The 12,144-nt window shown below is 57.4% G+C and overlaps 1 protein-coding gene across 1 annotated transcript in view; it reads left to right on the forward strand.

Annotated features, from left to right (window-relative positions):
* HSPG2 (heparan sulfate proteoglycan 2) overlaps window positions 1-12,144 on the forward strand; it is a 141,422-nt gene that overhangs the window by 110,123 nt on the left and 19,155 nt on the right. Inside the window, exons 60-78 of the mRNA XM_011934064.1 lie at window positions 343-488; window positions 651-786; window positions 880-1,031; window positions 1,773-1,908; window positions 2,079-2,230; window positions 2,998-3,136; window positions 3,235-3,386; window positions 3,931-4,066; window positions 4,184-4,335; window positions 4,512-4,650; window positions 6,448-6,599; window positions 6,792-6,939; window positions 8,444-8,595; window positions 9,305-9,446; window positions 9,815-9,966; window positions 10,356-10,497; window positions 10,595-10,735; window positions 11,064-11,198; window positions 11,455-11,639. Coding sequence (XP_011789454.1) covers window positions 343-488; window positions 651-786; window positions 880-1,031; window positions 1,773-1,908; window positions 2,079-2,230; window positions 2,998-3,136; window positions 3,235-3,386; window positions 3,931-4,066; window positions 4,184-4,335; window positions 4,512-4,650; window positions 6,448-6,599; window positions 6,792-6,939; window positions 8,444-8,595; window positions 9,305-9,446; window positions 9,815-9,966; window positions 10,356-10,497; window positions 10,595-10,735; window positions 11,064-11,198; window positions 11,455-11,639 — 2,789 coding nt within the window. The remainder of the gene's footprint in view (window positions 1-342; window positions 489-650; window positions 787-879; window positions 1,032-1,772; window positions 1,909-2,078; window positions 2,231-2,997; window positions 3,137-3,234; window positions 3,387-3,930; window positions 4,067-4,183; window positions 4,336-4,511; window positions 4,651-6,447; window positions 6,600-6,791; window positions 6,940-8,443; window positions 8,596-9,304; window positions 9,447-9,814; window positions 9,967-10,355; window positions 10,498-10,594; window positions 10,736-11,063; window positions 11,199-11,454; window positions 11,640-12,144) is intronic.

Genomic DNA, 12,144 nt, shown 5'->3' on the forward strand with positions numbered 1-12,144 from the left:
AGGCAGACCCCACTCATCAGAGTAACCACCGCCTTCCCATCACACTTCGCTTTGGCCACATGACTCCTCAGGCGTTCCTTCCCACCTCCTCTTCCCGTTCCTTCCCACCTCCTCTTCCTCTCTCCGAGCCTCCACTACCCTCATCTCTCTCACTTCTTCACTCCCTCCCCTCTGCAACCCATTGGGGTTGCTGAGCTGAGGGCATCAAGCCCAGGCCCCCAGATGCCCGAAAACCTGGACCTGGCCTTGGAACCCTGGGCTGAGCTAGCTGCAGGGTGGGCGACCCCTGCCCTCTCATCTCAGGAGCATCTACAACTCTCACTCCCATCTCCACTGCCGCAGGACGCGTCCCACCTGTCAGGATCGAGTCTTCATCCTCCACAGTGGCCGAGGGGCAGACTCTGGATCTGAGCTGTGTGGTAGCAGGGCAGGCCCATGCCCAGGTCACGTGGTACAAGCGCGGGGGCAGCCTCCCTGCCCGGCACCAGGTATAGGGCACCAGGAATGTGGGATGGGGCCATGGACAGTGGGTTGTAGGGTTCTGGCCCCTAGGCTGAGGGGCCGGCACTTCCTAGATCGGGGGGAAGGGGTGGGGCATCTGCTTGCCTCCAGGAAGCCCCACTCTCACACTTCTCTCCACGGCTGCCCAGGTTCGTGGCTCCCGCCTGTACATCTTCCAGGCCTCACCTGCCGATGCGGGACAATACGTCTGCCGGGCCAGCAACGGCATGGAGGCCTCCATCACGGTCACAGTAACTGGGACCCAGGGGGCCAACTTAGCCTACCGTGAGTGGGGCCACTAGGCTGGGCTGGGATGCAGAGAATAGGCTGGGTCAGCTTCAGAGAACAGGAGTGACCGGTGACCTTCTTATCCCTCAGCTGCCGGCAGCACCCAGCCCATCCGCATCGAGCCCTCCTCCTCACAGGTGGCTGAAGGGCAGACCCTGGATCTGAACTGCGTGGTGCCTGGGCAGTCCCATGCCCAGGTCACATGGCACAAGCGTGGGGGCAGCCTCCCTGTCCGGCACCAGGTATAGGACTGGAGGACAGACAGGCCACGAAGAGGAAGCAGGGTCCCTGGGTGGCGGAGGTTATTGGGGGAGGGCTAGAGGCTCCCCTGAGATCAGGAAGCGCTGGACCCCATTGCAGAGATGTATAGTGCAGTGGTTAGAACCCAGAATCTGGGACTGACTAACCTGGGTGTGAATTCTGGCCCCACCACTTAGCTTGTGACCTCGGACAAGTTACTTAACCTCTCTGCTATAGTTTCAGGGCCTATAAAATGGTAAGAATAGTATGTACCTTACAGAATTATCTTAAAGATTTATATATATGCAAAATCCTCAGAGCTTAGGCTCACAGAAAGTACTCTAAGCTGTTAATATTACTATAATACCATTAGCTATTGTTGTTACCGTATTTTGTAGAATTTAGGATACCAGTGATTGCAAGATCCACTATGATTTTATGTACCGCTAAGAAAAAGCTTCCATTTGTAAGGTTATTCATTTTAGATACATCTTGATTTTGGAGGCATTGAAATGTGTGTCTAGAATTGATGAAATGTAGTATGAGTGTGTACCCAGCTCACTGGGGCTCCTGGGGTCAACCACCCGGCTCCTGGACAAGAGTCCCCCTTCCCCATGTGAAGGACAGGGAAAGTGATCCAGAGCTGGTGGCCAGGTCTTGGGAGTCAGAGTGAGGCAGGATTGCAGGTTATAGGAGCAGGGGTGTCCTGAGGACTCCCTCTGACTCACCCCCATTCTGACCAGACCCACGGCTCCCTGCTGAGACTCTACCAAGTGTCCCCCGCCGACTCAGGCGAGTACGTGTGCCGAGTGTCGGGCAGCTCCGTGCCCCTAGAGGCCTCCGTCCTGGTCACCATTGAGCCTGCGGGCTCAGTGCCTGGTGAGTAGCTCTCAGGAAGGGCAGGGCTGGAGGCCCAAGGTGGGAGGTTCCCCACTCTTGCAATGGCAGGATCAGGAGGCCAAGCTGCAGACTGCACCTGCCGTGAGACCAGGAGCCCCATCTCATCTCACCTCCCAGCCAGCTATTGACCCTTTGCCCTCTGTCCCCAGCACTTGGGGTCACCCCCACAGTCCGGATCGAGTCATCATCTTCGCATGTGGCTGAAGGGCAGACCCTGGATCTCAACTGCCTCGTTGCTGGTCAGGCCCATGCCCAGGTTACATGGCACAAGCGCGGGGGCAGCCTCCCGGCCCGGCACCAGGTAGGAGGCAGGAGCTAAGGAAGCCTGAAGGACCCTGTAGCTGCAGTACAAGAGCATAGGCTTGACCGGGCGTGGTGGCTCACGCCTGTAATCCCAGCACTTTGGGAGGCCAAGGTGGGAAGATCACGAGGTCAGGAGTTCGAGACCAGCCTGACGGACATAATGAAACCCCATCTCTACTAAAAATACACAAATTAGCCGGGCATAGTGGTGCGTGCCTATAATCCCAGCTTCTCAGGAGGCTGAGGCAGGAGAATCGCTTGAACCCAGGAGGTGGAGGTTTCAGTGAGCCAAGATCGTGCCATTGCACTCCAGCATGGGCGACAGAGTGAGACTGTCTCAAAAAAAAAAAGACCATAGGCTTTGAACTCAGGCACATTCAAGTTCAGACACTGTTCCACCACTTGCATGCTGTGTGACTTTAGGCCAGTCACTTGTCACTTAATTCCCTGACCCTCAGTGTCCTCGTCTGCCAAATGGGCTCATGCTGCCTACTTCATATCCCCTGTAGCATGTCAACAAACACTGGTCCCCACTTTTCTCTGGTGCCAAGTCTCAGGCGTCCCTGGCATGGGTGAGGTGGGAGGCTAGACCCAGTCCTGACAGTGGGGCGGGAGATAGGAAGGCACAAGGTAGTTTCCCCTGGAAGAGCTTCCATCAAGTTCCAGCTGGCTGGGCTGGGAGTGGCACCAGGGAAGGGAACAGGAGCTTGGCGTGAGCCGCAGTGCCCAGTTCTGAGCCTGCCTCCTCCCTCCTGACCCTCCTAGGTGCATGGCTCGAGGCTACGGCTGCTCCAGGTGACCCCAGCTGACTCAGGGGAGTACGTGTGCCGTGTGGTTGGCAGCTCAGGCACCCAGGAAGCCTCGGTCCTTGTCACCATCCAGCAGCGCCTTAGCGGCTCCCACTGTGAGTGTCTAGGGGGTCATGCAAATGGTAGAGGGCTGGAGGGCCCCCACTGCAGCCTCAGCAGCTCCCACACCCTGCCTTCCATCTTGCCCTCCCAGCCCAGGGCGTGGCATACCCCGTCCGCATCGAGTCCTCCTCAGCCTCCCTGGCCAATGGACATACCCTGGACCTCAACTGCCTGGTTGCCAGCCAGGCTCCCCACACCATCACCTGGTATAAGCGTGGAGGCAGCTTACCCAGCCGGCACCAGGTACAGGGCCAGAGGTGGGGAGGGCAAAAGCAGGGCACAGCAGCCCCCAGTGGGAAGAGGGAACTCTCAGAACCTCACTCTGTGCTCATTCAGTCATTCAACAAACATTGAGTATCCTTGCTGGATGGGTCCTAGACTGGCGCTGAGAATACAGAAATAAGGCTCCCTGACCTCAGGGAGATCCACTTATGCGCCAAATCTCACTGAAAAGCTGCTCCAGGCCATGTCCTGTGCCTGGCACTGAAGATTCTGGATGGAATGAGACAGTTGCCTGCTCTCAGGCAGCTCGCAGGCTGTGGGAGCCCCAGCAGGATACTCGGTCAACACTGTGGAGGGCCTTAACAGGCTTTCTGGAGGGGTGACGAAAGGCTAGTCCACCCCAGCCCAGAGACAGGCCATATGCTGTGCTGGGAGCTTCAATAAGGCCACTGAGGAGGCAAGGCAGGGGGGCTCCCAGAGTCCAGGGGGCAGTGGCAGCAGTGCCCAAGACATAGAGGTGCTGCCCACACCTACTGCCACACCTCCTACCACCTGCTTCCTGCAGATGGTGGGCTCCCGGCTGCGGATCCCTCAGGTGACTCCGGCGGACTCGGGCGAGTATGTGTGTCATGTCAGTAACGGTGCAGGCTCTCGGGAGACCTCGCTTATCGTCACCATCCAGGGCAGCGGCTCCTCCCACGGTGAGAGCAGAGAGGGCAGGGGGTCAAGACAAGTGGTACAGGGGTGGCAAGAGAGGTCCCCGGTGCCATCACTGTTACCTCACTCTGGCTGCGTGGTCCACACCCCTCTGTCCCCAGTGCCCAGCGTCTCCCCACCAATCAGGATCGAGTCCTCTTCCCCTACGGTGGTAGAAGGGCAGACCTTGGATCTGAACTGTGTGGTCGCCAGGCAGCCCCAGGCTATCATCACATGGTACAAGCGTGGAGGCAGCCTTCCCTCCCGACACCAGGTACAGAGTGGAGCCACGGCAGCAGGGGTGGAACCCTGGTCTCCTGGGGTGAGCAGAGCAGGCTCCCTGTCTCATGGACTGGGCCCTGGGTAGACAGACAGCAGCCTCAACAGGCTGAGCAGGAAGGCCTGAGCCCTCCACTCCCTCTCCCTCTCCTTCCCCATCCGCACACCCAGACCCATGGCTCCCACCTGCGGTTGCACCAAATGTCTGTGGCTGACTCGGGCGAGTATGTGTGCCGGGCCAACAACAACATCGATGCCCTGGAGGCCTCTATCGTGATCTCCGTCTCCCCTAGAGCTGGCAGCCCCTCCGGTGAGTCTGCCCAGGAAAGGGACAAGGGATGCAGGCAACAGTGTTCCCTGGGGAGAAGGAACTTTCGGGTCAGAGTCCTCAGAGCTGGTGGTACTCAGGCAAGGGCCAGCGGAAAGATGCGTGGGTTCAAAGGCCGGGCGCGGTGGCTCATGCCTGAAATCCCAGCACTTTGGGAGGCTGAGGCAGGTGGATGGCTTGAGCCTAGGAGCCCTGGACAACATGGTAAAATCCATCTCTACTAAAAATACAAAAATTAGTCTGGCGTTGTTACCTATAGTCCCAGCTACTTGGGAGGCTGAAGTGGGAGACTTGCTTGAGCCCAGGAGGTTGAGGCTGCAGTGAGCTGTGATTCACTGTGCTCCAGCCTAGGCAACAGGAGTGAAACACCATCTCAAAAAAAAAAACCCGGGTTCAAATCCTGCTTGTACCACTAAGGGACTTAAAGAGTTACCTTTCACTCTCAGCCGGGCACGGTGGCTCAAGCCTGTAATCCCAGCACTTTGGGAGGCCGAGATGGGCGGATCACGAGGTCAGGAGATCGAGACCATTCTGGCTAACCCGGTGAAACCCCGTCTCTACTAAAAAATACAAAAAAAACCCCAAAAAACTAGCTGGGCGAGGTGGCGGGCACCTGTAGTCCCAGCTACTAGGGAGGCTGAGGCAGGAGAATGGTGGGAACCCGGGAGGCGGAGCTTGCTCTGAACCCAGATCGCGCCACTGCACTCCAGCCTGGGTGGCAGAGCGAGACTCCCTCTCAAAAAAAAAAAAAGAGTTACCTTCCACTCTCAGCCTCAGTTTCCACCAGTGAAATGGGGGCATTGACCTTTCCAACCTCTCAGAAGTACACTGTTCAATACAGTGGCTACGGCTACCCCATTTCTAACATTTCAAGTTCTCAATAGCCACATGTGGCTTGCAGCCACTGTCTTGGCCTGTGCAGATAAAAAACATTTCCATCGGCCGGGCGCGGTGGCTCAAGCCTGTAATCCCAGCACTTTGGGAGGCCGAGACGGGCGGATCACGAGGTCAGGAGATCGAGACCATCCTGGCTAACACGGTGAAACCCCGTCTCTACTAAAAACACAAAAACTAGCCGGGCGAGGTGGCGGGCGCCTGTAGTCCCAGCTACTCGGGAGGCTGAGGCAGGAGAATGGCGTGAACCCAGGAGGCGGAGCTTGCAGTGAGCTGAGATCCGGCCACTGCACTCCAGTCCCGGCGACAGAGCGAGACTCCGCCTCAAAAAAAAAAAAAAAAAAAAAATTTCCATCATGGCAGGAAGTTTATGGACTTTGTGAGGGTTAAGTGAGTTAGTGCATTTAATGTGCTTAGAGCAGTGCCTGGCATGCCATAAGTGCTTTCTAAGTGTTGACTATTATTATTATTATTTTTTTTTTTTTGAGAGGGAGTCTCACTCTGTCACCCAGGCTGGAATGTAGTGACGCGATCTCAACTCACTGCAACTTCCACTTTCCAGGTTCAAACGTTTCTCCTGTGTCAGCCTCCCGAGTAGCTGGGACTACAGGCACATGCCACCATGCCCCACTAATTTTTGTATTTTTAGTAGAGACAGGGTTTCACCATATTGGTCAGGCTGGTCTCAAACTCCTGACCTCAGGTCATCCACCCACCTTGGCCTCCCAAAGTGCTGGGACTACAGGCATGAACCACCATGCCCGGCCAAGTGTTAACTATTATTATTACGCTGGGGGGTGAGATTTTCCATGGCAGAGGGTCCCACCAACCCTGTTCCCAAATCTGACAGTGGCTGAGCCGACTCACTGGTCTCTGTTCCCCCAGCCCCTGGCAGTTCCATGCCCATCAGAATTGAGTCATCATCCTCACACGTGGCCGAAGGGCAGACCCTGGATCTGAACTGCGTGGTCCCCGGGCAGGCCCATGCCCAGGTCACTTGGCACAAGCGTGGGGGCAGCCTCCCCAGTCACCATCAGGTATGCAGCCGGCAGGAAATGGTGGGAGGGCTGCTGGATGTGGGGGCCCTGGCTAGCTCTGCTAGGAGGGAGACCTAGGAGCCCCTGTGGGGTGCGGTACCCACCTGTGTCAGAGGTTAAACCCTGGCCCCAGGCTTTCAGCGATTCCAGACTGGCACCTGACTCTGTTCCTCTGTCCTGTCTCCTGTTCAGGCCCACGGCTCACGACTGCGGCTGCACCAGGTGTCTCCGGCTGACTCGGGTGAATATGTGTGCCGGGTGATGGGCAGCTCTGGCCCCCTGGAAGCCTCGGTCCTGGTCACCATTGAAGCCTCTGGCTCAAGTGCTGTCCACGTCCCCGGTGAGGGTCCCTGCAGTGGGACTGGGAGGACAGAGGAGGGAGGAAGGGACAGAGAGCCAGTGGGCAGAACTGGGAGAAGGAAACACTTTCTGGCACTTGGCAAGAACTACCGCTCTGATTCCAGACTTTACCTCCTGCCACCCACATGGTCCCAGGACCGAGGAGCCAGCATAAGTGGAGTGGCTCCTGTCCCTCTCCACAGCTTGGGAGCACAGGCTTTGGAGTCTGGCATCTGTGCATGAGTCCCAGCTCCTCTGGCCACACTTGGAGATGTTGCACAAGGGACTTCAGCTTTCCATGTGTCACTGTCCCTTATCTGTAAAGAAGGGGTAGTAGTAGCGCTCTTGTACTCTACTATCTAATTATAGAGTTCCCAAAAGCCTGGGACTGCACCTCTGCGAGTATTAGAAGGTGATTTATACATCTTTATTAGGGCCGGTGTGGTAACTCACACCTGTAATCCCAGCACTTTGGGAGGCCGAGGTGGGCGGATTGCCTGAGCATGACCAGTCTGGTCTCAGAGTTCGAGACCAGTCTGGACCACATAGTGAAACCCCACCTCTACTAAAAATACAAAAGTTACCTGGGCGTGGTGGCACATGCCATTAGTCCTAGCTACTCGGGAGGCTGAAGCACGAGAATCACTTGAACCCAGGAGGCAAAGGTTGCAGTGAGCCGAGATTGCACCACTGCACTCCAGCCTGGGCGACAGAGTGAGACCCTTTGTCTCCAAAAATAAAAGAATAAATAAATAAATGCCTTTATTAGTACTGGTGGCATATAAGGGACAAAAAAACACATCAAGCTTGTCCTTATTTCTTGGAAATCTTTGTTTATGATGGGGCTAAGTAGTTAAGGTTTTTTAAAAGTGAATCAGTTGAAAGGAAAATGTCCAGTAATTAATAGCACAGGGGGCGCATGCTCTGCAGAAATCATAGGGGATATGGATTGCTAAGTAGTAAACATGATCCAGCACCTCTTAGGTGCTGGGCCCGGTCATATTTACACATGTTAGTTCATTTTGTCTTCACAACAGCCCTTTGAGGTAGATGGCATTGTTCTCTCCAGTTTACAGAAGGGGAAACTGAGACTCAGAGAGGTGAAGTTCTTTTCCAAAGGTCATACCGCTAATCAATGGCAGAGCTGGGATTTGAATCCAGGCAGTCTGGCCCCAGAGTCTGGGTTCTTAGCCACATTCTCTCCAAGTTTGCCAAACATTAGGGGCCTCGTGGTCTGTGTGGAGGTGTCTAGACCTGAGCCCTGGCCCCACTGGTGCTGGGAGCGAGGGAGGAGGAGGAGATGGTGGGGCTACTGCCTGGGGGCGGGGCTGGGGGAATGAGAAGTGCCTCCACCTCCCAGGCTAGCCCAGCTGCTCCAGGCCTCAATGGAAGGGAAAGAAGCCATGTCCCAAATGGCCTCTGGTCCTAACATCTGGGCCCCAGGGGAAGGGCTGAGGGCATCAGGGTGGGTATCTCAGCTCACTGACCTCTCCCCTGTGCCCCAGCCCCAGGTGGAGCCCCACCCATCCGCATCGAGACCTCCTCCTCCCGAGTGGCCGAAGGGCAGACCCTGGATCTGAAGTGCGTGGTGCCCGGGCAGGCGCACGCCCAGGTCACCTGGCACAAGCGTGGAGGAAACCTCCCTGCCCGGCACCAGGTAAAGGAGCTGGAGAAGGAGGCATGCCTCCTCCACACCCATAGCGGTCCTGCCTGAATCCAGCCCTGAAGGGAAAGTGGTCTCAGCAACCGGGGCTTGTGGGGAATGGCAGCAGGAGGTCACTGGAGTCAGGAAGTTGAGAGCAGGCTGGGCACAGCAGGGCCACCGCCAGCCCCACACCACCTCGCTGCAAAATAGAAAAGGACACCTCTGGCCAGGTGCGGTGGCTCATGCCTATAATCCCAGCACTTTGGGAGGCCGAGGCAGGTGGATCACTTGAGGTCAGGAGTTCAAAGCCAGCCTGGCCAACATGACTAAACCAAAAATACAAAAATTGGCCAGGCATGGTGGCAGACGCCTGTAATCCCAGCTACTGGTGAGGCTGAGGCAGGAGAATCACTTGAACCCAGGAGGCAGAGGTTGTGGTGAGCTGAGATTGCACCACTGCACTCCAGCCTAGATGACAGAGCGAGACACTGTCTCAAAAAAGAAAGAAAAGGGCACCTGTTACTCAAGGCTCTTGACTTCCTCCTACCGGAAAAACCATCCTAATAAACATGCCCTCCACAATGCAGACTGTCAAAGGGGTCGCTGCCAACAGGATGCACCTACATATCTGTGCATGGCAGTCCCAGGGTGTGGGTACCAAAGGCCTGGGCATCTGAAGGCTCCCAGCTCACCCTCCCCACTCTCACCCCACCTTGGCCAGGTCCACGGCCCACTGCTGAGGCTGAACCAGGTGTCCCCAGCTGACTCTGGCGAGTATTCATGCCAAGTGACTGGAAGCTCAGGCACCCTGGAGGCATCTGTCCTGGTCACAATTGAGCCCTCCAGCCCAGGCCCCATTCCTGGTGAGTGACAGGGAACAGTGGGCAATGCACAGGCGCGGGGCCCCTTCCCAGCGCTGCTCCTCTCCTCTCTCCCGGCCAGGCGCTTATTGCTGCCTGCAGGCAGGGTTTCGTACCACGGAGGATCAGGCCAACCCAGGTGTTCCCAAGTCTGACGATGGTCCCGTCCCCTCAACCAGGGGTCCTCAGCCCTGGGTGTCAGGAGGACACTTGAGTCCCCAGGGAAAGGAGACCCTTCTTAGGTTATATCAGCCACTCTCAAGCCACTGCACCCCCAGGACCAACTAGAGTTGGCCTTCACTGCCACCACCTTCAGCCCCTGCCTTGATCCCTGGAGCCTGGCCTCTCTCACCCACCCCGTGTGCCCACAGCTCCAGGACTGGCCCAGCCCATCTACATCGAGGCCTCCTCTTCACACGTGACTGAAGGGCAGACTCTGGATCTGAATTGTGTGGTGCCCGGGCAGGCCCATGCCCAGGTCACGTGGTACAAGCGTGGGGGCAGCCTCCCCGCCCGGCACCAGGTACAGGGGCCAGGATGGGGAGGATTCCAGAGCAGGCAAGGTTAGACCTGCAGTTGCTTTCTGCACCCAAACCTCATGCAAACACCAGCCTGCTTGGGTACCCCAGGGGGTAAAATACTTTTGGGGGACGAGTTCACCAGCCTGCAAATCAGGAGACCTGGGTTTTTCTCTTGGCTCTGCAGCTGAATCATTTCCTGGGCCTCAGTTTCCTCCACTGTAAAGTTAGTGGGTTGGACTTCTAGGATTCTGGGAACAAAGCTTCCGTCAGCCCTGCCAGCTGGGGCCCTGGGCTCCCGAGAGAGCTCTTGGGCACCAGCACAGGTGGGCTTGGGGACATTTCTTGTCCCGGGGATTTTGCCCTGATAACTGTCCCCTTGCTGCTCTGACAGACCCATGGCTCCCAGCTGCGGCTCCACCAGGTCTCCCCTGCTGATTCAGGCGAGTATGTGTGTCGTGCAGCTGGTGGCCCAGGCCCTGAGCAAGAAGCCTCCTTCACAGTCACCGTTCCACCCAGCGAGGGGTCTTCCTACCGTGAGTGTGGCAGATGCCATGGGCAAGGGGGGAAGGGGAGGGCCCTGAAGCTGAGCCCACCCCTGCTGAGCCCAGCCCTCTGCCCCTTTGGCCCCAGGCCTTAGGAGCCCAGTCATCTCCATCGACCCGCCCAGCAGCACCGTGCAGCAGGGCCAGGATGCCAGCTTCAAGTGCCTCATCCATGATGGAGCAGTCCCCATCAGCCTCGAGTGGAAGACCCGGAACCAGGAGCTGGAGGGTGAGCCAGGCTGGCGGGTGGGTGGGCAAGCTGGGGGCAGGTGTGGGGGTGCCGTCATCCCCGCTGTGCAAGGGTGAGGCGGAAGTCTGGACGCCCCACATTCGTGGTGTGGCCCTGAGTAAGGCCCTTCCCGTCTCTGTATGGCAAGGGCGCTGGACCCAGGAGCTTGCAAGGCCTTTGTTACCTTCTGCTGTCTGGGACTTTGTGAGCTGGACACACCCAGGCCGGAGGGGTTGGAGGTGTGGGCCCAGGGGCACAGGCTGGCAGCACCAAGACACGAGAAGGACCAGGTCAATCCTCTCTCACCCTCCCCCATGCAACCTTACAGACAACGTCCACATCAGTCCCAATGGCTCCATCATCACCATCGTGGGCACCCGGCCCAGCAACCACGGCACCTACCGCTGCGTGGCCTCCAACGCCTACGGCGTGGCCCAGAGTGTGGTGAACCTCAGTGTGCACGGTGAGGGGACGTTGACTCTGTGGGGCTCTGCCCTCCTGTTTCCAGCCCTGATTCTCAGCTCAGAGCCTCCAAGTTTAAATCCTCCTTCTACCACTGACTCTGTCTTGGGCATTCTCCCTCTCTGAGCCTCAGTTTCCGCCTCAGTGCAGTGTGGAGACAGGTGCCCACCCAGCACTTACTAAGCTGGAGACCATGGCAGTGTGGGTGACCAGCAGAGCCCTGCCTGTGTGTCAGTGCTTGTCATTCCTCCGCACAGGGCCCCCTACAGTGTCCGTGCTCCCCGAGGGCCCCGTGTGGGTGAAGGTGGGAAAGGCTGTCACCCTGGAGTGTGTCAGTGCCGGGGAGCCCCGTTCCTCTGCTCGCTGGACCCGGATCAGCAGCACCCCTGCCAAGTTGGAGCAGCGGACATATGGGCTCATGGACAGCCATGCAGTGCTGCAGGTGAAGCCAGGGCTGGTGCCTCTCTGGGTCTGAGGCCCAGTCCAGGGCCCAGCCTTGAGCAGGTGTTTGGAGGGGATAGTAGTGGATGGGCGGGTAGTGATGAGCGGATGGAGAGAGGAAGGGAGGAATGGGATGGGATGGAATGGGTGGATAGCGAATAGACTGGAAGATGAGAGGGTAGAGAGAAGGAAGGTAGGAGAAGGAAGAAAGAATGAGTGGAAGGATGGGAGGGTGAGTCGAAGGCCAAGTGGACGGATGGACTAATGGGGTATCATGAGGATGAGCCCTCAAGCAACCAGATGGGAGAGCTGAAAACCAAGGAAAGGGCCAGGCATGGTGGCACGTGCCTGTAATCCCAGCACTTTGGGAGGCCAAGGCAAGAAGATCACTTGAGCCCAAGAGTTCAAGACCAGCCTGGGAGGCCGAGGTGGGCGGATCACCTGAGGTCAGGAGTTCGAGACCAGCCTGGCCAACATGGTGAAACCCCGTCTCTACTAAAAATACA

The sequence above is a fragment of the Colobus angolensis genome, unplaced genomic scaffold (genome assembly GCF_000951035.1).
Source record: "Colobus angolensis palliatus isolate OR3802 unplaced genomic scaffold, Cang.pa_1.0 Scaffold130, whole genome shotgun sequence".
In the NCBI taxonomy this organism is placed as follows: Eukaryota; Metazoa; Chordata; class Mammalia; order Primates; family Cercopithecidae; genus Colobus; species Colobus angolensis.